The sequence below is a fragment of the Poecilia mexicana genome, unplaced genomic scaffold, assembly GCF_051168715.1.
Source record: "Poecilia mexicana isolate PSO_F unplaced genomic scaffold, ASM5116871v1 scaffold_18, whole genome shotgun sequence".
In the NCBI taxonomy this organism is placed as follows: Eukaryota; Metazoa; Chordata; class Actinopteri; order Cyprinodontiformes; family Poeciliidae; genus Poecilia; species Poecilia mexicana.
This window is the reverse complement of record NW_028263387.1, coordinates 23724291-23750531: the sequence shown is the minus strand read 5'-3', so window position 1 is coordinate 23750531 and position 26241 is coordinate 23724291. Positions and strand designations below refer to the sequence as shown.

At 36.1% G+C, this 26241-nt stretch overlaps 2 protein-coding genes, 2 long non-coding RNA genes and 1 pseudogene across 5 annotated transcripts; 3 read left to right on the top strand and 2 right to left on the bottom strand.

Annotated features, from left to right (window-relative positions):
• Positions 1–276: 276 nt before the first annotated feature.
• On the bottom strand, positions 277–4865 carry LOC148154265 (putative high affinity immunoglobulin gamma Fc receptor IB). The gene is made up of 6 exons (XM_088016181.1): positions 4509–4865; positions 3804–4061; positions 2619–2864; positions 1576–1689; positions 981–1049; positions 277–464 (listed from the first exon to the last, which is right to left on the bottom strand). Exons 1-6 carry the CDS (start codon positions 4537–4539, stop codon positions 346–348), a joined length of 837 nt encoding a protein of 278 aa, XP_087872307.1. The 5' UTR covers positions 4540–4865; the 3' UTR covers positions 277–345.
• A 2300-nt stretch (positions 4866–7165) lies between these two features.
• LOC148154264 (programmed cell death 1 ligand 1-like) lies at positions 7166–9728 on the top strand (annotated as a pseudogene). Its single transcript, XR_015766209.1, has 3 exons — positions 7166–7305; positions 7718–8242; positions 8373–9728. The product of XR_015766209.1 is annotated as a programmed cell death 1 ligand 1-like (transcript).
• A 2504-nt stretch (positions 9729–12232) lies between these two features.
• LOC148154263 (uncharacterized) lies at positions 12233–15754 on the top strand. The gene is made up of 4 exons (XR_015765988.1): positions 12233–13131; positions 13367–13442; positions 13602–14126; positions 14410–15754. It is a non-coding gene; the product is annotated as an uncharacterized LOC148154263 (long non-coding RNA).
• A 1774-nt stretch (positions 15755–17528) lies between these two features.
• On the bottom strand, positions 17529–18709 carry LOC106913569 (uncharacterized). Its single transcript, XM_088015145.1, has 3 exons — positions 18398–18709; positions 17923–18285; positions 17529–17795 (listed from the first exon to the last, which is right to left on the bottom strand). The coding sequence occupies exons 1-3, from the start codon at positions 18486–18488 to the stop codon at positions 17638–17640; spliced, it is 612 nt and encodes a 203-aa protein (XP_087871271.1). The 5' UTR covers positions 18489–18709; the 3' UTR covers positions 17529–17637.
• A 3706-nt stretch (positions 18710–22415) lies between these two features.
• LOC148154262 (uncharacterized) lies at positions 22416–24389 on the top strand. The gene is made up of 2 exons (XR_015765990.1): positions 22416–22936; positions 23035–24389. It is a non-coding gene; the product is annotated as an uncharacterized LOC148154262 (long non-coding RNA).
• The last annotated feature ends 1852 nt before the right edge of the window (positions 24390–26241 follow it).

The following is a 26241-nucleotide window of genomic DNA, read 5'->3' as shown; positions in this document are numbered from 1 at the left end:
AAAATACTTTGTAAAAACGCACACTGTGACCTCGCAGGTCCAGAGTAAACAACTTCTGGGGTTTAAATGACCCCGTCTCATACAGTAAAACCAGGAGGAGAAAAGTATCATCTGCAAAGTGTGTGGCAGAGAGGAAATACTAGCATTACGTTTTACCACCTTAAAATGAAGCATGCACTTGAATGTAACCAGTTACTAAACACTTCTGGTTCAGAGATACAGAAGCATCTAAAAGAAACCAGCGTCAGATTTCTAAAGAAGCTCTCATATCACAGCTGGGAGAAACAGGAAGTCTTTATTAGCTCCTCTAACCCAGCAGAAGCCTCCTGCAGCCTTCTTATCTTTTCATAAAGAGCCTCTGGAGTCTTCAGTCCAGAGTCTGGACTGATGACAGCTGAGCCGTCCTTCTGCCAGACTGTCTCTGATGTACCGAACCCGTCCTAGCACCGGTCCGTCCTGAGGCTCTGCAAGAAGATCAACATCAAGATGAAAAAAGAACCACTGGACTTCACAAAAGTATAGTTTCTCCAGCAATTATGCTTGAAAATATTCTGTCTGCTCTCTTTTTTGCTAAAGTGTAGGAATCTCAAGGTATTTTTTTATTTTTGTGTTTGTAAATTAACTATTTAAGCAGAGAAAAAATATTGTTTCGTTTCATTTTTGTTACTTTATTTCTGCTGGTTGTAGTTACTTCCTGTTACTATAGTGATGGTTGGCTGTATTTTTAACGTGGCCAAGTTCTTACTGCGTTAAAAAATGTTGACAAAAGCATGTAAACGCATCGGCGCAGTTTATTACTAGGAAGAAGAGAAAGTTACTTCATTACTAAACAGTTTTCAACCCCTCAGTTGTAACTGGTGGTTTATGATGCGTTCAGGTTCTGTTTTTTAAATTGTTAATATCAGCAATTTTCCAAAAAGCGGATCAGTTTACACCATTAAACTCGGATCAACACGGAGTGACAGAGATGCTTTTTCCACCTGTGAGTTGGTGAGTTTTTCCTTCCTGTGTGATGATGACAGTGTAGGACACGACGCTGTCCACTGACCCTGCAGAAATGAACAGTTCATTGTTACACAAGCTGCTGTATTTAAAATGGTTTAAACATTAAATGTGGGTCAAAGTTCAGATTCCAGTTGTGCAATGCAGCGAAATCTGTTTATTATTATTATTATTGTCTGTGGATATTTATGGTAAGAGATTGTTATTCCTCATCTGGAAAGTTTAGAAATGATATTCAGAAACCAAATTGAAATTTAAGATAAAGGGAAAATGTTGCCAAACAAAATCTAATTTAAGTAATTAATTAGCAATAAAAAAGTAATTGAAGTTCATCTTTTATGTTGAACATATTAAAGTCTTAATTTAATCGACATAACATGCATAAGAAACTGACAACTAAAAAGAGTTTCATTATAATCGAGCAGATTGAAGTTTGTAGCTCTGAAACGCAGCACAATTAAAGCTTTTATTCTCCTTTCATGCTCGTTCCTCCACGTTTAATAAGAAACTGACATACACTCAAACAAAAAACGGCAGGATGTGACATTTCTGTTTATTAGGAAAGACACTGACCTATGTGGTTTCTCCAGACGCAGAGCAGCATCGTCATAACCAGCAGAAAAACGCCGGTCACAACAGGAAGCAGAATGTGTGCGAGGGCAGCAGGAGGCGTTTGAAGTCTGGGCCCTTCAAGACAAAAACATAGCTGGTGTGAAATTCTTGTCTATTAGAAAAGATACTGATCTTTGTGGTTTCTCCAGAAACAGAACAACATCGACATAATCAACAGAAAAAAGCCGGTTTTAACAGGAAGCAGAATGTGTGCGAGGGCAGCAGTAGGCGTTTGAGGTCTGCGTCCTTTAAGATGAAAGCATAGCATGTTAGCCGACCTACATACAAACAATATGGGCAGAGTTAGTAACTATTTCCATTTAGTCAGCTACATTTGCTTGAATAACTTTGTTTTTTGAAAAAATTCACTTTTAGGAGTTTTTTTTACTGTGGCAGCTCTATGTGAACGCTACATACTCTGAGCTGGCAGGTTGTAAGGTCAGTAAAAACCATGACTGCTCTGAACTGTACAAGTGATCGCAACTCTGAAGAAAGATGTTCAAATTTGTACAGAATTAAATGCATTTTTACGGTTACGTCTCATTCAACTGATGGGGATTAATAAACAGGTAATTCTGTTTCTATCCAGTTCATTTAAACACAAATTAAAATTAAAGTCACCTCAAGAGTCGTCAAAGCAACTCAGACATAGAAATCAATTTGCTCCGTGTTTAATTCAGATGGACTGGATTCACATCGATCTAATCCAATAAAACTACAAACATAAAACAAGGTAATGTTGGGTTAATTCATTTAAAATGAACAGGCAAAAATATAAAAGTACATTTTTGTCTCTTGTTCTTCCATAAATATGATAAATAAATAAAACATGAAGTGGAGCTTAAAGCTGCAATCAGACACATCAGTAATGCCTGTTTTTGCCTTTTTGTTTGTTTTCATGATCTAAAGCACTTTGAACTGCCATGTTGCTGAGATATTCTATACAAATAGAATTGAACTTATTGATTTATTGATAGATCGATAAGAAACGACTCTTAGATCACCTCTCACTGCCAGCCAGGTTTCTGCTGATTCTCCGACTCCAGAGGCGTTGCATTTATAAAATCCTTCATCAGATTTGGAAACGCTCCGGATGGTGAGGCGTCCCGTAGAGCTGCTCCCGACCAGAACCCCGTTTCTATAGAAACGAGTCAGACTGGAGAAAGACCGTGGATTCACTCTGCAGTGAAGAGTCAGGCTTTCTCCTTCACCAACTGGACGTTCAGGTCGTTCCAGGATCAAAGGTGCATCTGAGAAACACGATGTTGAATATTTAATAAGATTCAAGTGAAAAAACCTTTTATTAACTCATTTTACATATGATCCTGTGATGTTTCAGCTGATTATCAGATTTAATCTCGGTGTCAGTAAACAGCAGAGGACACGACTTTGGTTTTAGACTTTTCTTTGATTCTCTCCTGAAACTATTCAGGATCCAAACCGTCCTCCTTAACGTCAATCACTATCAATAAATCAATCAATAAATCCAATTTCTTTTCATTAAATACTTGAAAATAACAGCTGAATTGTATTTTTCCGTTATATGAAACATGAGGGAGAATATAATTAATCTGTGTATAGACTTGATATTCTCTACAGGATCAGGGATGAGAAAAACACACAATAAAATTATGAAAATAAAGTTATAGTTAATTCTGGTAATTTCATAACTTTCTTCTCATGTTATTGGGATTTTATTCTTGTATTATTTAAACTTTTTTTCTCTTAATTTTATGAGTTTATTCTAAAAGTATTTTGACTTAATGCTCATATTATTTTAACTTTATTCTAATAATGTTATAATTTATGATGATAGTATTTAATATGATAGTATTCTGACTTTATTTTTCATAATAATATAAGTTTATTCTCATAATTTTATGTTTTTCTTAGCATGGCCCTAAAACTCCATCGAACTGTAGATCTGCGTTGCAACATTTTTAGATACTCGTTTCATTCAGTTTTGCTCTGATTCAGGAGGAGAGACAGAAACGCTCATCAAGCCCAGAACATCAAACTCTGATGTCGGATTTTAATATAAATGTTTCTGTAATCTGAGACTACAGATTACAGAAACCTCAAACCTCAAACAGGTCGTCTCAACAGTCAGTCAGTCAGACTGACTGTTGAAGTCAGTCTGACTTCAACAGTCAGACTGAGTCAGTCTGACTGTTGAAGTTTCATCCCACCTGTTACACTGATGTTAACGGCGTCGCTGCGTTCGCCGGCTGCAGATTCACACCAGTAAACTCCAGAGTCGCTTTCATACAGCTCAGATGAGATGCATTCAGTTTCACCAGTGTGAGTTGAATATGAGGGACAGAGTTCATTTATTTGTTTTGATGTATTTCGTCTGACTCTAAACTCAGACGAGTTTCCCTCACAGCTCAGAGTCACAGACTCAAACTGGAAGAACTGGGACCTGCTGGGAAAGAGCCTGAGACAAACTGCAGAGGAGAAAAGGTTCTTTAGAATTTGTTTATGGTTGACTTAAATCACAAGAACATTTAAATTATTGATCAGATGTTTTAGTTGAGGTTATTAAAACAGAATCACATTTACTTTGATATTCTCAGCAGTGATGAAGTTTAACAACTAATGAAGTTGATGCAACTTGGAGTTGGTTACCGTTGATCATCATAAATAATCGATTTGACCTGATAAATCAATAGCGATCAATGCTAACACCAAAGCAGGACATGGTTTTCATGAAAAATATTCTAGTTTTTGTTGTATTTAGTTACGGTTAGATGAGAAATGTTTTACTAAAGTTTCTTCTGGACTAAAAAGAAAATTAAATCTAAACCTGAAAAGTGAGTAAGAATCAATAAAACACAAGTTGGTTCAGAACTAAACCATCTTGTTAAAGTAAATTATAGCTGATTTTCACTCACCGATGGCGGCGCAGAGAGCAGTTATCTCCATCCTGAGCTGCTGCACTGACAGAGAGACACTTTGTTCATCTGGTTTTGTGTCAAACGAACCACAACTTCCTGCCAAAATGATCTTCAGGTTCAAAGCTTTCAAACTCAAAGCAGGTCAAACACTTTGGTCCACTGGAGCCTGCAGGAATCAGTGGAAAGTCATCGTCACTCTGACCTCTGGTGCAGGTAACATCAGGTGAACAGCAGATCTGAAATTAAAGGTGCATTCCCAAGCTTCATCAGTCCAGGGCCAAGCAGAGGTCATGAAGAGATGACAGCTGCTGAGACGCCTGCAAACATTAGTTCACCATTTCCATCTTGTCTTTATCTGACGCTCCACCAGATAAAGACACTTGTTGATTCACATCGACACAGAAACTGATGGACTTTGTCCTCAAAACCGCTGAGCTCCACTGATAAGGGTTACTGGCGTTACTGCGCCCTCTGGTGGACAAAAGTAAACAACATGATCAGAAATTGTTTCTAAATAAAAAAGACGTTAGAAAACTGCTTTGATGAAAGATTAAAAAAGACACTTTTGGTACTGAAATTGAGAAATTCAGATTGTTTTATTTGTACATGATTTTGGCTTCTTTTTGTTGTTGGAATACACCCCCCCCCTCCCCACACACACACACACACACACACACACACATATATATATATATATATATATATATATATATATATATATATATATATATATATATATATATATATATATATATATATATATATATATATATATTAATTTTAAGGTGTTATAGCTTAATTGGATCAAAACCAACAGTTTTCAGGACAAGTATCCTGAGTGTCTTCTGATGATCGCTGGTGAGGGAAGAGACCAGACCACAGAAACCTTTTCATCTTAAAACATTTTTGCTTTCAGTTTTGTGTTTTTCCACATTTTAGTTTGAGGCAAGTTCTGCATGCTGGTACAGAGCACAGAGGGCGAGTCTAAACACAGTTGGGCTGGGGGGGAGATTCCTGGAGTAGTTTCTCAGGAAGAAGTTTCCGACTCACTCAAAATAAAAACACTCAGAGAGTTTTCTGGTTTCAAAAAGGAGCGTTTTCTTTACTTATAAAAATAACAGAAATCTTTTCTTATTTGATTTCATACAAATGTTAAAATATAAAAAAAATATTTTGTTTTGAAAACTGTTTCACTCCTCATTCCTCCATCAAACCAGGAAGCGGAGAGGAGCAAAGACGAGCCGACTTCTTAACTCTGATTTTAAATCTTCTGATGCTCCAGTTTACAATCAGAAGCTTTTATTCAGGAGTTTTCAGTGAAATGAAAATCCAAATGGCTTCAATGGAGATGCTGTGAATGGAAATGATTTATATTCACTGATTATGATGATCTGCTGATATAACATCTATTCTATTTGGATCTAACCTGCAGCATCTAGAAGCAGCATGTAAAACTGAACCTTTACTCTCAAGACGTCTTTCCTCCTTTGGTTCAGGTTTTGCAAAATGACACAAACTTCTCCAAACTGACCATCTCCATTCTGGTTAAATGATTAATCAGAACCAGCATTGAAACGTATCAACATGTCATGTTTTGTCAGATTCTCTCATATAGATCAGGACAAGCAGAGATAAAACACCATGTTTGTGGCTTTTCACCTTTCTCATTGAACAATGAGGAGATTTTAACTGAACATTGTTCCACATTTTTCCCTTCTTAAAATATCATATTACAGCTTTTAATGATTATTTAGCAAACCTCTTCAATCAGAGACCATTTATTCCCATAACCAACACAAGCTTGAGCACCGCAGACACTTTACTGAATGAAACATTTTGGAAGTTGATGAAAATGTTTTATCATTTTGTTATAATAATTTCAACAAATATTACAAAAATTACTTATTTCTCAGACAACACTGAGATCAGAGAACATGGAGGTCAGAAGTATAAAGTTCTGCTGATCTTCAGATCATCAAATCTGAACAAATGAAACGTTGAGAATCTGATAATTCACCTGATGAGGAGAAATCGTCTCTATTCAGCTTCTCTGATGTCTGCAGTTTATATTGATCAAGTGAAGTCAACATTACATCCCTCCTCTCTGTCAGGACAGAGGTCTCACTCTGTCTGAATTTCTGCTCCAGTCTGTCAGCTTCCTTCATTTCTACCTGGTGATTCTGAAGGATTTATTTTTGCTGAAGATCTGACAGCTGTTGATGGAGATTCAACAGAAAATAATCGTCCACTTCACCTTTGAATGGTTCCTGGATGTTGATGATGAGAATATTTTACTAACCTGTTTATTAGACTGAAGGTTTATCAATTATGAGTCACTGTGTTTAATTTCTGCCGTCTGGTCTTTAATCATGTTCACCTTTGACCTTTTGTGGTTCATATCTGCAGGTTTGTCACTGTGTGAAATTTACTTTGAAAATGTCTAGAATTGTGTAAACTGTATAAATCCTGCAAACTGTATTGATCAATGTAGAAGTCTGTCAGTAGTTATGAGTGTAGAAGATGGTTTATTGTTCGGTAAAACTGTTTATAAAGTCAGTTTAAAATTGTTCAGTCAGTTATTCTGTCAGGTTAAGACATGTTGGTGAAATGCAGCCAGTTTTGAACTCTCAGCTTACAGTCATGCTGGAACCTGCTGAGGGGAACATCATTCCAGAATCTAATCATCCCGCTTTTAATGAAAAGCAAAGACAAACTGCAGAACATGTGGACTGTTGTGAACTGCAGATCTGGATCGGGAACACGGTTTGGATTTTATGTTGTGATGATCTTATGAGTAAGTTTATCATATTTGTTTCTAGTTTCTAGTTTTTGACTTTAATTAATCTGTGTAATATGACAGAATATTAAAGTCATTGCAGGTTCAGGACCAAAAACAATTTATGTCAGAAAATGTTTAAGACGTTTCTGAGTTATATTGTAGAAATGTATTCCTCTATTTCATATTACTATTTTTATTGATCTATAATGTCTGTAGTACTGTTTAGTACTACAGACATGCTGTGGACCAAAAAAATGTTTCTTTACTATTTACTGTTATTGATAAAAGTCTGTAAAACTAGAAAGCAGATAATTTGTTTAATTTTTCTGAGTGAGATTTGTTTTTCTGAATGAAGTCAGACTGAGTTTGGAGTCCAGTTGTTCCTGATGTCCTGCTGCCTCTCCTCCTCCTCCTCTTCCTCTCTCAGGATGAAGATGATCTCCCTGCTGCTCCTCATCCTCAGCTCATGTCTCTGTGGTCAGTCTCCATCTTGTCTTTGTGACAGAAAGCTCTCTAGATGGAGCTGAAAGACTCCCATGTTCCAGTTCTCAGTGTGTCTGCTCCTCTCTTTCCCTCTCTGTCTCCTCAGCAGCAACATTTGTAGTGAATGTGACCCAGAGCAGCTATGAGGCAGAGGAGAACCACAGCATCACTCTGGAGTGGACCTTCACCACCAGGACTCAGGGATCCTACAGGGAACTGTTCATCTACTGTGAAGCGAACACAGATCATGGAGTCTTTGTTCTCTATCACATCCATGATGGAGTTGAGTTTCCAGATTCTCAGCATGATCAGTTTTCAGGACGAGTCCAGAGTGACAAAGACGTCCTCAGAGAAGGACGAATCAGACTCCATGTGTCCAGACTGAGGACTGAAGACTCTGGTCTGTATCTGTGTGACGTGAAAACTGAAGATGGATTCAACTCTGGAAGATGTCGACTCAACGTTACTGGTGAGACGAAATAATTTTCTCAGATAAAATCCTGAGACCTGAGTTTTTGAATTTCTTCATCTTCATCATGAATCCTCCTGGATCTCAGTTTTCATCAAATATTAATAAATATTTCTGGTTTCTCTCCCAGCAGCTGCTGATCAGATCCAAACTCAGAGACCAACTTTGACTCCAGAACCAGAGAGACGAGGAAGGATCATCATCTTCATCACTCTGGGACTGACAGCATTTCTGATGGTTGTAATGATGTTGATGATTTTGTTAATGAAGAAAAGTTAAGCTAAAAGAATCATTTAACAAGTGTAGATAAAAAAACAACAACACAGATAATCGGGTTGTTATCATAGTTTTGCTTAAAACAAACACATTTTGCTTCCAGTTGTGGATTTGTTTTTAACAAAGACTGAGGCAAAAATGTTTTAAAACCCAAAGAACCAGAGAAGGAATAAAATCTTAATCAGTATTTATTTGAAGTCTCTGCTCACTGATGGCAGCCAGGAGAAAAGCCAGAACAGCTTAGAGTTTAATAGGAAGGATCATCACATAGTTTGATGACCAAACGCATCTTCTGTCACTAGTGGAGTCGAACACGTCATGAAACAATTCAATAACTTCATCGTAATGTTCAGGCCAGAGAAACTAAACGGCTTCAGAAGATTCTTCATGTTCATCACACTGGAATCATAATCATGTATTGATCCAGCTGATAATCAAAGTAACCTTAACATATCAGATCTGTTCTGTGCTTAACATGTTAGAATATTATAGTATTATAATACTGATGACATTGAGTCATTTATTGTTACTGTTTCAGTTTCCTGTTTTAAATCATTTCTAAAGGTTTCTGGAGTCAGTCAGAAGTATTGATCAGTTAATGTTTCTGATAACTGATCAGTGATTCAGATATCAGACTGAATCATTGATTAGTTTGTGGTTTTCACACCATCACTGTGACGTTTGTTTACATTCATGTCTTTAAAATGCTCATTTATTGTTGAATTATGCTGATATAAAATGTTATTATCACAAACATATTTAAACAAAAATACTTGTATAAATACTTTGTGAATCAAAACATCTAAACACATCTCTTTTGAAGAGATTGTTATAAAAATCAATAGTTTCCTATTTTTAAGTGATATCAAAAGATTCATTTTAAAGGAAATATTTAATACATTGAATTTATTTCAGAAAAACAAAAACATTGAAATAAGTGTTTTGGTTTCCTTTAACATAAGTTTTTATTGTCAGTATTATTTTGTTTCTTTGTTGAAAAGTTATAAGTGTAAATGTTGGCATTTTATTACAAAATTGTTACATTTTCAACAGGTTCAAAGTTTTTTATTTAAACTTAATGTTTCAACTCAAAGTGTTATATTTTTGATCAAATGTATTTTTCTGTGTATCTGTGGATGGTTGTTGTTTTCTGTGTTAAAATGAGCTGAGTTGGTCTTTTGTGATAAATAAAGTATTGTAAAGTGCAGAAGCTGAAGTTTTATTAACTTAACTAATGTAATTTATAGAAGATTTATTTAGTATAAGTAAATAAGAGCCTGTCTGAGTTATTGATCGGCTGCAGGAAGATAAAATCTAAGAAATCAGTGTTGTGATAGAAACTCTGGAGCTTTTCAGAGTTTCTCTAAATAGATTCAGTTCATAGAAAATCAGAGCAGAATAATCACCAACATAACATCATTAATAATTAACAGTCTGAATTCACAACATTAAGGATCTTTTCCTGAGTTCTTCTCTTCTCTTCTCTTCTCTTCTCTTCTCTTCTCTTCTCTTCTCTTCTCTTCTCTTCTCTTCTCTTCTCTTCTCTTCTCTTCTCTTCTCTTCTCTTCTCTTCTCTTCTCTTCTCTTCTCTTCTCTTCTCTTCTCTTCTCTTCTCTTCTCTTCTCTTCTCTTCTCTTCTCTTCTCTTCTCTTCTCTTCTCTTCTCTTCTCTTCTCTTCTCTTTTCTTTCTCTCCCTGCAAAACATTTTGAATCCTAAAACTTAGGAACTGATCCAAACTGTTGATTATTAAAATGCTACAAGTCCCAGCAGATCCCAGTTTTTGTCTGTGTGAATATTACCTGGACTGAGTTCATCCAACCTCTTGAAGGAAATAATAAAAACTTTCTCTGATTAGTTGTGATGTGAAGATTGAATCCTGGTTTTAGTGGCAGCAGATCAACAATAACATGAAACCAAACTGGTATGAAATCCTGACAGGAGAGACTGAAGGAAGGAAAGACAGAAACAGACGGATGGATCTGTGTTATCTACAGTCCAACAGTCTGACAGAATCTGGTTCTGGTCTGATTCCTCCTCTGATCTCCACCAGAACCACATTCAGAACCAGAATCAGTACAGAGAGGAAGAGAGTTTCTAGAACATCTGGACCTCAGAGTCTCTTTGTCCCAGAACCTGGATGGATTCACTTTGATGTTTAAACTCTGTTGGTTCATTTAGTTTAAATAAATCCTCCCAGTTCCTCCAGTTCAGTCTCTCTGACTGAAACTGGAGGAACTGGATGTGAAGAATATAAATGTTTCACTTTCTGGAAGGATCTGGACAGTTTTCATCATAGAAATGCTGCAGGCAGAACTTCAGTTTCTAAGATTTAGGATCTAAATGAGATTCTTGATGTTGTGAATTCAGACTGTTTATAATAAATTATGTGATTATTTTATGATTTTCTATCAACTGAATCTCTTTTCTGAGTTCTGCACTGAATATATTGAGATAAACTCTCCAGATCTCAGTGTTTCATTGTTAAAATGTAGAAAATGAACCAAAGGCATGCTGGGAAATGTAGTGACAAAACTGAACTTGAGCTGCTGCTGAGTAACTTTGGGCTGCAGCGATTAAGGACATGAGAGCATAATATTAAGATTCTGCTTTTGTGTGGAATTACCTTTTTTTTTGTAAAGCTGCAGAAACAGAAGGAGAAGAAGAAAAAGAAGAAGTGGTAAATAAGTTCCACTTCTATGCTGAGGTTCCTAGTGAGGTCTGTGAGAGCTGAGTCGGCTCTTCATGTTGCGTAAACTTTGTTTACTCACTTAAGGAGTAAAGAAAACCATCGTGTGGTGAAAACATTAGGGGAAGTTTGCTGACTCTCCCCAAACTTCTCAACCTGTTTCATCTGCAGGATGGAGACTCACCGGTCCTTTACTGTAGAATCAGAAGTCAGATAAAATTATTTCTTAGTTGTTTTTTTGGTTTTATTACTTTCAGCATAAAATATAAATACCAAAGTTTTAACATTTCCTGGTTATAATGTCAGAGAGAGAAGTTCATCACATGTATGGAGGATTTAACTCTGGTTGTCACTGAAGATAGATCTATAGATCTATAGATTCACTAATTGTGTGAACAATTTACTTTTTATGTTAATCAACATAAAAGTGAATTATTGATTTTAATTTTTGGAAATGAGAGAAAACTGTGGTTTTCTGTTACAAACAGACATAGTAAAGCTCTGTGAACAGCAAACATGTGAAAAGATGGAGGATCTGAAGTGAAAGTGAATCTTCCTGATTGGAGACAAACAGCTGAGATCCTGACTGAACTCCTTCAGTTCAATGAAGCAGAAAAACTTTGAGAGAATCAACAGATCAGCTGATCTCTGTCAGAAAGAAAACTGTTAAATGAAACAACAACTAGAGCAAACATCTGATTTATAGCAGCTGATCTACTGACTCTAGCTCTATAAACCTCTGGAATAGATTTTATTGAACTGAAGTGAATCAAACTGATTCTAATCAGAATCCAGATTCAGTTTTCAATGATCAGAGAATTTCTAAAAATGAGATAAAACTCAGATTTCTCCTTAAGATGTTAAACAAACTCTGATCAACATGACAGAGGAGGGAAGTGGTGGTGAGTTTAGGTCAAATTGGTGATTCAAGAACTGAGAGCAAAAGCCTCAGGAACTGAAACTACAGATCAGAAAACAGTTAGTACTCATTTCTTCACTTTGTCACATGGATAATCCTGCAGCAGGACGAAGCTCTACAAACTCTGAGAAACAATGAAACAATCCAACAAGATAAGAAAGTATGTAGTAGTTTGGTTTTTATGTTTGTTTAGATTTCAGTTCAGTTCAGTAAATTTGCCTGTTAAATAAGACAATAGCATCAGTAATAAATGTTAATGTATCAGAACTGGTCAATAAATCAGTGGAATCAAAGTGATTTTAATCTACAACAAATTATTTTCATTCCTGTTTCCTTCTTGAATAACAAAAATGTTGAAATGCTGGACAAATTAATGAGAAATAAATTAATATTTAATCTAATCTCATTGATTTAATCCAGAGATCTGTGAATTTTGAAGATGTTTGGATTTAAAATCTCAACAGATCAGATAAATCTGTTTAATTTGATCAAATGTGAGTTTTAATCTGTTTGAGGTTCTTCTGTTTATAGAAAGTTTAGGAAAAATTTTTCCTGTGTCTGGTTGTTGAAAACTAAAGAGACAAACAGATTTTCTTTCTAAATTAAATTAAAACTTGGTGTTTGTTCTTCATGCAGATTAAATAGATTTTCTCCCAAGTGGGGAGAAATGTTTTGAGCAAGATGTGGGATAACACAGAGACAACCATGCACACACAGACCTAGGAACTATTCAGAGAAATCAAATGCAGGGAGAACATGCAAACTCAAGGAGAAAGCCCCTGGGCTGGGAATCGAACCCAAGACCTTCTTACTGCAAGGCAACATCTCTACCAGCTGCACCGACTAGTTTTCTTTCTTAAACTGGATGATTATTCTACTGTTGTGTTATAAAAATGCTAATCTTAGTCCATCAACCGTTTAATGTGAAAGTCGTGTCATTCTGTCTCAATAAAAGCCTTAAACCTGTTTCTCCCCCACAGGATTCAAATTTCAGTCACAACTTAAAGGTAAATCAGCTGATCTTCTGTCTCATTTAGATTCTAAAAGTATAAACACTAAGAGTTAATATTTTTAATGTTTATTTATCTCGGTAAAGTTTGAATAATAAATTTAAACTGCTCGTTATGAGTTGGCAGAAAAACTGAGCTAAACATAAATACTGGTGAGAAGCTGTAATTATTCAAGTTGTCCAGCAGGTGGAGCCATTTCTCTGCTTCAGTTTGTTTTTCTATTTCCCATCAGCAGGAAGACAAAATGTTGGTGACAAACATCTGAACCTGACTGAACTCATTCAGTCACTGGAGATTAAACAGACGAGGTACCAGCAACAATTTGATGTAGATCATTTGTTCTCATGTGAAACTCAGTGAAAGTTTATTTGATTTCACATGTAGGATTATTTCCAATTGACCTTTGTACTGTTAGTGACGTTGTTCCTGATGTCCTGCTGCCTCTCCTCCTCCTCTTCCTCTCTCAGGATGAAGATGATCTCCCTGCTGCTCCTCATCCTCAGCTCATGTCTCTGTGGTCAGTCTCCATCTTGTCTTTGTGACAGAAAGCTCTCTAGATGGAGCTGAAAGACTCCCATGTTCCAGTTCTCAGTGTGTCTGCTCCTCTCTTTCCCTCTCTGTCTCCTCAGCAGCAACATTTGTAGTGAATGTGACCCAGAGCAGCTATGAGGCAGAGGAGAACCACAGCATCACTCTGGAGTGGACCTTCACCACCAGGACTCAGGGATCCTACAGGAATCTGTTCATCTACTGCAGCTTGTTGGCTCCTCATAAAGAACTAGTTCTCTATCGGGTCCATGATGGTGATGAGTTTCCAGATTCTCAGGATGATCAGTTTTCAGGACGAGTCCAGAGTGACAAAGACGTCCTCAGAGAAGGACGAATCAGACTCCATGTGTCCAGACTGAGGACTGAAGACTCTGGTCTGTATCTGTGTGACGTGAAAACTGAAGATGGATTCAACTCTGGAAGATGTCGACTCAACGTTACTGGTGAGTTTGAGCTTCAAAAAATGTTTCAGGTTTTTCTGTTAATCAGCTAAAAATTTGTTGCTCTCATGTCGTTTAGCTCAGAAATATTTTCTCTTTTCATTTCTGTTAATATTTTGACCGGTTGCTTGAACATTGGTTTATTGTGTCCTTTCTATTGCCTTTTCTAAAATTTAAAGCTAAAAACATCATAAAACAAATTAAAACATTTTACATGAACATCAGTTTCTCTGACCAAACATCTCTAATGATACATAAAACACTTTTATTTCAACCAATTTTCCAGCTTCTTCTGCAGTCTTTAATCATCTTAAAAAAGATTCAACATCAGACAGAAAAGATTCAGCATCAGACAGTCGAGGACGGATCGGTCTCTATGTTTTACTGGGACTGACAGCAGCTCTAATCACAGTTTTACTGATCAAACATGGATTCAGAACTCTTCTAGTGAATCGGCTGATGATGAACTTTAATTCAACTGTTTATCTGAACCCTGAAGCTTCAGGAAGCAGCTGATGGGTCCTGAACTCGTTTTGGTTTCTACTTTGGTAAACAGAGGAGATCATGGACTCCAGTCCTGACAGCAGATCAACCACCATGACGTTTTACAGCTGGTGTTGAAAGGTTTCTGCTCATGTGTTAATAAATAAATAACAATACTATTGTTGTTTAAAATTTAAAAATGTTTAAAAATGTGGTTTTATTTTTCCCAGGGACTCTTGCTGTAGTTTTGTTGTTCACTTTAACATAACTTTGGAAATGCATCTGTGTTTCCAAGACAATTATTTATAGCTAAGTTAAAGAACTTGAACTTTAAAGCTAAAGAATAAATTTGGATTTAACTGTAAAATTCATAATTTATAGATAGTTTATTTTTCTATTTGCAATAACATTTAATGAAGTAAGAAATTATTTTTATTCAGTATTGTACTTAAAGATAATTAAATTCTTGTTTCCAATTTTTTAAAGATTCAGTGACCTGAACTGTTCTGTTTTAATGCTTTGATGCTCATGACCATCATCATCTGCTCTTCCTACGATGTTTATTCATGAATATTTATTAATTTACTGTAAAATCATTTGACTTTATGTTTCTGTATTATAATGTTCTTGTTAAATTATTGAATAAAGGAGTGATCACAGAGAACCAATCATCTATCAGATCCAAGAGATTCAATTCTGGAAAATGTCGACTCAGCATCTCTGGTAGGTTCAATAAGTTTCTATTCCTGAAGCGTTTTGTTTGTTTCTGATATAAAATCATTAAAATATTCATGAGGATCAACAGAGCATTGCTTACAGCTTCCAGTAATGAGGGAAATATTTAATATTTGGATAAATCATTGTTCTGTTCTGACTGATGACCCGTCCAGCTGCAGTTGGTTCTGACCCGCTGGCTGCTGGAAACAGACGTTCTGGACTCAATCAGAAACAGGAACCAGAACCTGGAATCAGAACCAGAACCTGGAACCAGAACCTGGAACCAGAACCTGGAACCAGAACCTGGAACCAGAACCCTGATCTGAGCTGCTTTCAGCTGCAGCAGCTGATGAACCAGTGAAGCTCTGGTTCTGCTCCACTGGTTCTGGTTCTGATGGTTCTGCTGAAATAAATCCAGATTTCTTCCCTCATGTTGTCAGAACCTGATTCACTGCAGAACCTTTTAACATCAACATGAGCTGCAGCTGTTTGGACTCAGCAGAACCAATCCAGCTGCTGGATCTGACCTCAGACCAGTTCTACCATCAGGGTTATACTGGAGCGCCACCTGGTGGTGGAGTTAGGAACTGAGAGCTCATAGAGCTGAAGGTCTGAGTGACGGACTGACTGGATCAGTTCAGATTCATTTGTTCTGGTTTTATTCCATCATTAAGATTCACTGTTAAGTTTATTTAATTTACAATAAATCGGTTTGTTTTGTTGTTTATATAACATGTTTGAAAAAACAAAAAGTAAAACCCAAATTAAGGCTAAATGAGTTTATAGAAAGTGATGAAGAGGAGCTGCTGCTTCAAAACCACCAGAAATATTAAATATCTGATGATCGATCAGCTGATCAGTTTTTTTTGTAGAATTTTTGCTGCTTTATAAAACTTCTGTTATTTAAATGATTAATTCTGCTGTTTTGATCATTTTTAAGCATCATCACAGAAGCTTTATAATAATATCAGTTTTTATAATCCAACAGACTATCAGCTCATATCATGACCACCTGTGTGTCAAGATTTAAACACTAATTACTCATTTGTTAATATTTCTGTCATTTTCTCCAATATGAGAACAAATATCATTTATATATTTTTACTTCTTAATCTCTTTTAACATTTTTTTCAACATTAGAAACTAAAATATTTTCCAGCTGCTCTGAGATTTCTACAGACTGTTTGTAGAAATTTACCTTTAACTTCATGGTTTTTTTACATGAAGCTCAGATGAATCCTGACCTTCTGTTGTTGGACTTTCAGCTCTTCTGGTTTGTTTCTCTTGTTTCCTTGTTGAAACTTTTAAAATCTAAATCTCTGTAAATCTACTGAACTCAGAGCTGTGGTGTCCTACAGTCCTGAGGTGTCCTTGAACGCATCATGGAGCTGACCCTGAGCTGTAACTGCTGAGAACCAGAAGAGACGAGAAAATAAAACCTGTCAGAGTCTCTGGACCAGAACCAGAACCAGAACCAGGATTTATTACATTTCTATTGTTGATCTCTGATGTTCATGTTCCTGCAGGTCTGAATTTAAACTGACCTGCTAAATTTAAGGTAAAAACATCAGATTTATAAAATATTAAACTATGTAATTAACATTTCTGTCTCTTCTGCAGGTTCTTGATTTCATCCTGTTAACTTTCTGAACCTCAATTAAAATATCAGCAGCTATTTAACTGTTTATCTCCTGTTTATATTAAAGTTTGATATGAAAAGTCCTGAAAATAAAATAATTTAATTTCTATTTGAACCAACTGAACATCAGTTCCTTCTTCACACAAAATCAAAACATATTTTATTTACAATATTTACTTCTGAATAAATGTAACATTTATCACAATAATATAAAACAGCAATAAAATGTGATATTTATAACTTAACTCTCCTCTGATGACTTTGATGTTTTCCATCTGGATGAAATGATTTCTACTAAAGTTGAGTTTATTTGTTAACATCTGGATGTTCATGAGGTTTGATGCTCACTGAGGTGAAACAGGATGAAGATTTAATGGAGCAACAAAAACAGCAGCTGATGGAGATCAGGAGGAAAAAACTACATTTAATAAAACTGGAACATGAACATCTGATGAGACAGTAGATTTATTTACAATGAAATCACTGTGGATTTTATTATTAGATGGAAACACAACAGGAGTGACACAAGATTTTATACATTTAAAAATATTTTCTTGCACTGAAAATAGATTTAATATTTAAAGTCTTTTATTTCTTTAAAATAGAAAATCAGGGCATTTACATGAAAGTCCTTTCATCCAGTTCATTTGTTTCTCTGAAATGCTGAAAATCTGTTTAGATAATAGAAACTTTTCTTCTCTTATGAAAAACAATTAAAAGTGAAATTATAATAAATAAAATGATCCCAGCTGCTGCTGTGATCCCTGTGAACTTTATCCGTCTCTCTGGTTCTGGAGTCAAAGTTGGTCTCTGAGTTTGAAGCTGATCAGCAGCTGATGGAAAAAAATAAATTATCTAATTATTTAAAATGTTTTTAACATTAAGATAATCATATTTTTCATGGACAGAGATTTCAGTTTCCAACTTTCAGTGGAAACATTTATATTATTTTCTTCTTACCTGAGACGCTGAGTCGACATTTTCCAGACCCAGAACCGTCTTCAGTTTTTACATCACAGACAAACAGACCAGAGTCTTCAGTCCTCAGTCTGGACACATGGAGTCTGATTCGTCCTTCTCTGAGGACGTCTTTGTCACTCTGGACTCGTCCTGAAAAATGTTTATCCTGAGAATCTGGAAACTCAACTCCATCATGGACATGATAGAGAACAAAGACTCCATGATCCGTGTTCGCTTCACAGTAGATGAACAGTTCCCTGTAGGATCCCTGAGTCCTGGTGGTGAAGGTCCACTCCAGAGTGATGCTGTGGTTCTCCTCTGCCTCATAGCTGCTCTGGGTCACATTCACTACAAATGTTGCTGCTGAGGAGACAGAGAGGGAAAGAGAGGAGCAGACACACTGAGAACTGGAACATGGGAGTCTTTCAGCTCCATCTAGAGAGCTTTCTGTCACAAAGACAAGATGGAGACTGACCACAGAGACATGAGCTGAGGATGAGGAGCAGCAGGGAGATCATCTTCATCCTGAGAGAGGAAGAGGAGGAGGAGGAGAGGCAGCAGGACATCAGGAACAATATGAGGAACAACTGGACTGCTGTTGTTTAGTTTGTTTAGAAACAGATCATTACTGCCACCTTCTGGTATTAAACCAGTACTGCAGCAGTAAATCATGTTTCTTTTCTCTGCAGCTTCTGATTTTTATAAAAACTCCATCAGAATAAAATCAGTGTTTTTATTCATGAACAGTTTTAATGTTCACAGGTTTTCCTTCCTACTAAAAGCTGAACTTTAGATTCTCCATCAGATCAAGAACTTTATTTATGTAAAGTTGTTTTAACTTCATCAGTTTTTAACCTGCAGGTTCTTTTTCTCTCTCATGGTTCAGAATCCCTCCATAATATTTCTGTCTTGTTTTTAATATCTGCTATAAAATCATTGTTTCTGGTTCTGAATCAGGTTCTCTAGATGTGTTGGAAAAACTTTACTGGCTCTAAATTCAGTCAATTTATCTCTAAACACTTAAATCCACATTTTTAACAGGTTAAATTGTGTTAACATCACCAGACCGTTAAATGTTTTCACAGAGTTCTTCCACATTTTAACAGTAGAAAGTGTCAGATTAGGAAGTAAACACCAATAAAACATCAGATTAACTCACCTGATCAGCTGAACCATCAGATCTGCTGCATCAGGATGAGCTTCACATTGTTCAGGTTTCTTTAAACCACTTTGTGTTAAATCAGATCAAATCAGTGAATTGGTTTCATTGGTTTCATCCTCATGTTTTCCACAAGCCAGTTGTCTCACATTGTTCAGCTAACAAGGCGAGTTTCCTCTGATGGTGTTCAGACGGAGCGCCGCCTCTCTGGCCGTCAGAGTCCAGATCTTATCAGCTCAGCTTATCTCTGCAGATATGAGCTTCTGAAGAGCCGCTTCATTTTAAACAGGCGGCTCTTTAGAGGCTCATATGTAGAGATGGAGGCGGCTTAAATCTAACGAGATCAGAAGAGATTTAATCTGGATCAGGGAAGAAAACCAACAGTTTCCTTCAGACTGAACTTTTCCATTAACAGATCAGATGATCTGTTGATCCTCTGATCTCATGAACTTTGTTACAACTAAACAGTTTTCTCTAATTCTCCATTTAAATGAAATGATTCACTTTATATTGATTAACTCTCATCTATAAACCACAAGCAAACAGTTTATACAGTTAATGGATGTTTTATTAGTGACAAGTTAAATCATCCATATATGTGATAAACTTGGTCTCTGATGTCACAACCAGGAGGTTAAAGGTTTATTTTAGTGTTTTATTTAAGAAGCAGGGATGATCTGACTCATGACAGCAGTCATAAGTGAACATGACTGCTGTCATGTTCACCAGACTGTTCTGGTGTTAACATCACCAGAACAGTCTGGTGATGTTAACACAAGTAGTAGAAGTAACAACATCTAACAGCCTTAAAGAAAGAAATGACCCTGTCAGATATTCTCACTTCTTCTTTTGTGGTAAGAGCAAAACTAAAACTGAAATGTCAATAACTCGAGAATGCTTCTTTCTCACTTTCTGCATTTAAAAACATTTTTAACCTTCTCAGAGCTTCTCTGAATAAATTCAGTGAAGAGCTAAAAAAATCCATTCAGTTGATAGAAAATATGAGCAGAATAATCATCAGATTCACATCATTTTCATTTTGAGCTGTTCTTTTATCTTTGCTACACAAACATTTAGATCCTAAAAGCTGTAGATCTGTTTGTTGTATTTCTAGGATGAAAACTGTCCAGATCCTTTCAGAGAGTCAAACATTTATTTTCTTCACATCCAGAACATCTCAGTTTAACAGAGAGAAACTGAACTGGAGGAACTGGGAGGATTTATTAAACTAAAATGAACCAAAAGAGTTTAAAGAACAAAGTGAAGAAAAGATCTGACTGGATGTTATAATGAACTTTATTCCTGCTTCAACATAAAAGAAATAAAATATTAACCTCTCCTGGTTGTGATGGCAGAGATCAAGTTCATCACATATATGGAGGATTTAACTCTGATAATAGATCTATTGATCTATAGATCTATTGATCTATAGATCCACTACCTGTGTGAACGGTTTGCTTTTGATTCAGAGATGAGAGTTAATCAACATAAAAGTTAATCATTCATTTTAATAAACAGAAAATTGATTTGCTGTTACAAACAGACACAATAAAGATTTTGAACATCAAACATGTGAAGATATAAATAATCTGAACAGAAAGTGAATCTTCCTGATTGGAGACAAACAGCTGAGATTCTGACTGAACTCCTTCAGTTCAATGAAGCAGAAAAACTTTGATTTATCTGAACATCAACAGATCAGATGATTTCTGTTAGGGGAATAAAACTGTTAAATGAAACAACTAGAGCAAACATCTAGTTTATAGCTGATCTACTGACTCTAGCTCTATAAACCTCTGGAACAGATTTTATGGGTCTGAAGTGAATCAAACTGATTCTAATCAGAATCCAGATTCAGTTTTCATTGATCAGAGAATTTAGAAAAATGAGATAAAAATTCAGGTTTCACATCAAAATGTTAAACACTGATAAACATGAGATGTTTGGAGGGACGAGGAATCTGGTGGTGAGTTTAAGTCACATGTTGGTTATTTATGGACCTGAGAGCAAAAACAAAAGGAACAGAACAAGAACAGGAACAGAGCTTGTTATTGGTCGTTCCTTCACTCATTCCTTCACTTTGCTCCATGGATCAGACGCTAACAGAACGGCTCTACAGACTCTGAGAAACAATGAAAATGAATCAGACAAGTAAGTTTGAATTAGTTTGGTTTATATTTGTTGTAAATTTGACAACTAAATAAGACAATAATATAAATGGGGAATGTTAGTGTATCTGATCAATACATCAGTAATTTTAATCTGAGGCAGATTATTTTTCTTCCTGTTTGAGTCTTGCATGGTAAAACTTTTGAAAAGCTGTAATGAAAAATTGTTTCATATTTGATTTAATCTAATGGATTAAATTCAGAAATATCTTAATTTTGAAGATTTTTGGACTTAAAGTCTCAACAGATCAAATAAATGTTTAATTTTATTGTTTTGAATCTGTTTGAGGATATGCTGTTTAAAGATTCTTTATTAAACACATGAATGTCTGATTTGGATTTTTATTATTTTAATGTATCTTTTAATAGATTTTATGTATTTCAGTGTCTTTGAATGTCAAGAAAGGCGCCTACAAATAATTTACTATTATTATTATTATTAAACACTGATTTTTGCTCTTTGAGCAGAAAATAATTGTTCTTCTTAATCCAACTGGATAATAAAACACATGAAGGTTTTTTATTCTGTGTTTATGTCACAGTTTTAGATGTGATGAGTGACTGACATGACTTTTGCTTTCTCTAGTCAGCTGTTTTCAGTTCCTCATGGATAAAAATCATCTTTCACAGATGGTTGTCCAACAACAGTTTAATGTAAAAGTTGTTTTATTCTGATAGAATAAAAGCCACAAACCTCCTGTTTCTCCTCAGGGTTCAAATGTCAGATTTACATCTGAAAGTAAAGATTAATCAGCTCTAATCAAGTTCTGCCTCATTTTGTTATAAAAGTAGAAACACTGAGAGTCCACACATATGTCAGTATTTTAGATGTTAATCAAATTTTTAATGCTGATTTTAAACTGCATGTTATAAATTGACAGACATGCTGCAGATCAAATGTAAATTCTAGCGAGGAGCTGCAGTTCCTCTAGATGTCCAGCAGGTGGAGCCATTTCTGTGCTTTAGTTTGTTTCTATTTCTCATCCAGTTTCTATCAGCAGGAAATGTTGGTGACAAGCAGCTGATATTCAGACTGAAATCATTCAGTAAATTGGATCCAACAAAGAAACAATTTTAGTGTTTTTTCAATGCAAGAAAGATGTTGTATTGACTGATGTTTATTAATGTCCTGCTGCCTCTCCTCCTCCTCTTCCTCTCTCCGGATGAAGATGATCTCCCTGCTGCTCCTCATCCTCAGCTCATGTCTCTGTGGTCAGTCTCCATCTTGTCTTTGTGACAGAAAGCTCTCTAGATGGAGCTGAAAGACTCCCATGTTCCAGTTCTCAGTGTGTCTGCTCCTCTCTTTCCCTCTCTGTCTCCTCAGCAGCAACATTTGTAGTGAATGTGACCCAGAGCAGCTATGAGGCAGAGGAGAACCACAGCATCACTCTGGAGTGGACCTTCACCACCAGGACTCAGGGATCCTACAGGGAACTGTTCATCATCTGCAGCTTGTTGGCGCATCGTAAAGGACTGGTTCTGTATCAGGTTCATGAAGGTGTTGAGATTCCAGATTTTCAGCATGATCAGTTTTCAGGACGAGTCCAGAGTGACAAAGACGTCCTCAGAGAAGGACGAATCAGACTCCATGTGTCCAGACTGAGGACTGAAGACTCTGGTCTGTATCTGTGTGACGTGGAAACTGAAGATGGATTCAACTCTGGAAGATGTCGATTGAATGTATCTGGTGAGTTCAGTCAAAATTATTCTGGTTTTATAAATAAACAGCTTCTACCTCATTTGTTTAGAATATTAATTAATCAGATGTCTTTGATTTGTTCACAGCTAGAAGGAGTCATTCTGAACCAAAGATTAAACCTGAAACTACAAACGAAACAAGTCTAAGGAAATGGGGTCATTTTGTTGCATGGGTTGTAGTTATAGCTGTTTCCTCCAGTTGTTACTTGTTCTACAAAAAAGTAAAATCAGAAAATAAAATCATGTCTTAAGTTTCAGTCTTCTGGAAACTCAGCAGGTACAAATAAAAACCTCTTGAGTAATCAGATATAAACCTGTTTTAAATGTTAAAAACAGGTGAACATAAACCTCATGTTTTATAAATATTAACAGATGAAATAGAAAGACTGATGTTCTGGATTTATTCACTTAATTTTTACCCTGTAATGTTTGTGGTGAACTGGTCCTGGGTTTACTTCACCTGTTGACCACTGGAGATCACCACCACTGACAACCCCACAAGGATAAGCTTTGTAGATAATGGATGGATGGATAATGTTTATTTATTGTAAAAGTATTAATTGTTCATAGATGTAAATATTCAGTCAAAACTTCTGCTGTTGACCAAAATATTTTAAGACCCCAAAAAACATTAAAAATGAAAGAAAATATATTTTTTGACTCCATTTATCCATTGATTCTAATAAATACTGAATCAAAATGTTACAGTCAGATGTTTCTTTGTGAACTCTACATTCTTCATTATTTCTGCTGAATCTCATTTTATCTGCTTTCCCACTCCGTTCACTGTGGATCACTTCTGGTTCATTGGAAACATTTAATCTGAGATGATCTTCACTCATAGACACTGTTAGGATGAAAGTCCAGCAGAAACTCCAGAGCTCCAACCTGCTGGTCTTCAGCTACTCGCCCTTTATTCATCATCCAGTCTGTCCTGTTCAGCCGTAGCTCTGTGGTTCAAACTCAGCAATAAAACAGAACTGAGACAAACTCTAAAGAGCAGTCAGGACTGACCTTCCCTCCATCAAGGTCCACAGTCAGGAAACTAACAGCTAACATCTCTGCAGACCCCACACATCCTGGACACCAACTCTTTCCCTTTGGGTTGAATGTCCGTAGCGCTGTTAGCATAAACAAGTCGCCATAGAGACACTTTCTTCCCCAGGTTGTCTCTCTGATGAACACTTACAGTCTCAACTGCTCTGCTGGGAATCAGTTTTATGAACATCACATATTTATGTCATCATTTAACCATGTTGTCTTCTACTGTGATAATGCTGTGTAAATGTCAGTGTCTTAATTTTTTCACCAAATGTGTATTTAAATTTAAAAGGTTTGTCCATTGAGAGCAACTGAAGTCAGATTCTTTTGTTTTTGTACATAAACTGTTACTGAAGTCGGTTCTGGTTCTAAAATTCATTAAAAGGTGAGAATATCTCTGAGGTCTGTTCCTGTTTTGATGAAGTTTAACCTTACAAGAAAACTTAGTGTTTCAGAAAGGAAAACATTTAAAAACCAGAGATTTTTTTTAACAACTTCCTGTTAACGCTGCATGTAGTTATAAATCATAAAGGTCTGAACTGGACTGGAGCTGATCCAGAACCAGAGTGAAATCTGAACTGATCTCCATCAGACTGGATGTGCAGGGAGCTGCAGCCATCACTGGTTTCTGAACAAACTTCCTTTAATTTCATCATAGTAACTTTATGGTAACTCTGTCCAGACACATGGAAACTGGTCATCAGACTCAGAAATCCAGTTTCCACAGAACCTGAGGTCCAGTTTCCTGCTGGTGACTGGATTTATTCTCTGGTTCTGATCTGACTGAGGCTGAAGTTACAGCAGCTTCATTTTCATTAAAGAACCTCGATGTTCTCCTCTGTTCTCACTGTTATAGATCTATAATGACAGGTTTTAGTTTTATAATATTAAATTAATGAGTTCATCCTGATGACCATCCTGTAGCTTAAAGAAAGAGCCTAAATAATGAGTTGTTTTAGTTTGATTAAATATATGAACTGATCATTATTTTGGTTAAAAAGCTGCTTTAACACTTTGATCAGTAATTTGAGTTTTATCGATAAAACCAGGATTGTGTTAATAAACGTCTTTTTCAAGCTGACAGGCTGGTTTTAAATCAACTCAAACATTTTCTGATGAAAGTTTTTCCAGAAATGTTCCTGTTGGATCTTAATGAAAGTTTCTGGATGTTTTTCACACATTGAGGAAAAATAAATAGTGAAACAGAGAAACAGTGATTGATCCTCATCTCCTGAGAAAGGAGGAGAAAAACTTTCACTGCTGAGCAGCTTTTAGTCGGAGCTTAGAGCGCCACCATGTGGACAAAACACACATTTCTGCTGTGTAGAGTTTAGTTTTTGTTTGAAGTTGTATTTTTGTTTGTTTTATTCAATCCTGATGAATAAATGTGGACCTAAAACTTTAAATCATAGTAAGTTATCATCTTCAGAATAAAAAAAAAAAATCTTAAAAACTGAACCAAACCATGACAGAGTCTGCTCTGTGTCACATTTCTGTTTAGTGTTTCTGCTCCTTTCTGATGCTTCACCTCAGTTAGAGTCAGATCAGGTCACATGATCCTCAGATTCTGGATCAGAACCAAGAACCTCACCAGACGTTCAGACGACCAGCTGCAGATCAGCAGCAACTGAGTTTTTCGGCTGATCTGTAATTTGAATACAGTTTGGATGAGAGGAAAATTTGCATGCTTAGGAAAGGAAACATGCAAATGTTGGAAATGTGGATGTATTAAACCTTCCACATGTTTCTACAGACAAGTGTAATACCAAGGAAAAACACTGCTGCACCTATTCAGTCACATATATGTAATCCACTTATTTATATATATTTTTGTCATAAGGAGTTTAAGTAACAAAAAGTCATTTCTGATGCAAAAGCATCTCTCCTGGTATTTAGAGAAAATGAACTGGACTGCTGCTTAATGGTCCAGAGTTCTGCTTTCAGATTAAAATAAATTCTCCAGTTCATCTGAACACCAAGATACCAGGGTCTGGAGGAGGAGTGGACATAAATAAACCACATTGCTTGAAGTCCAGAGAGATTTTTCCAGTCAGTGAAGGTTTGGGTCACCTTGTCATCTGCTGGTTCTGGTCCACTGAGTTCTGAAGTCCAAAGTCATTGCAGCTTTTTACCAGGAAACTCTAGAGCAGTTGTATAGAGAAGCTGATTTTATTTCCTAGTATGTACTGACCCAAACTTCCAGAATAAGTGGGATTTGAGCAACAAAAGCATCAAAAACTGGTTCAATGTACC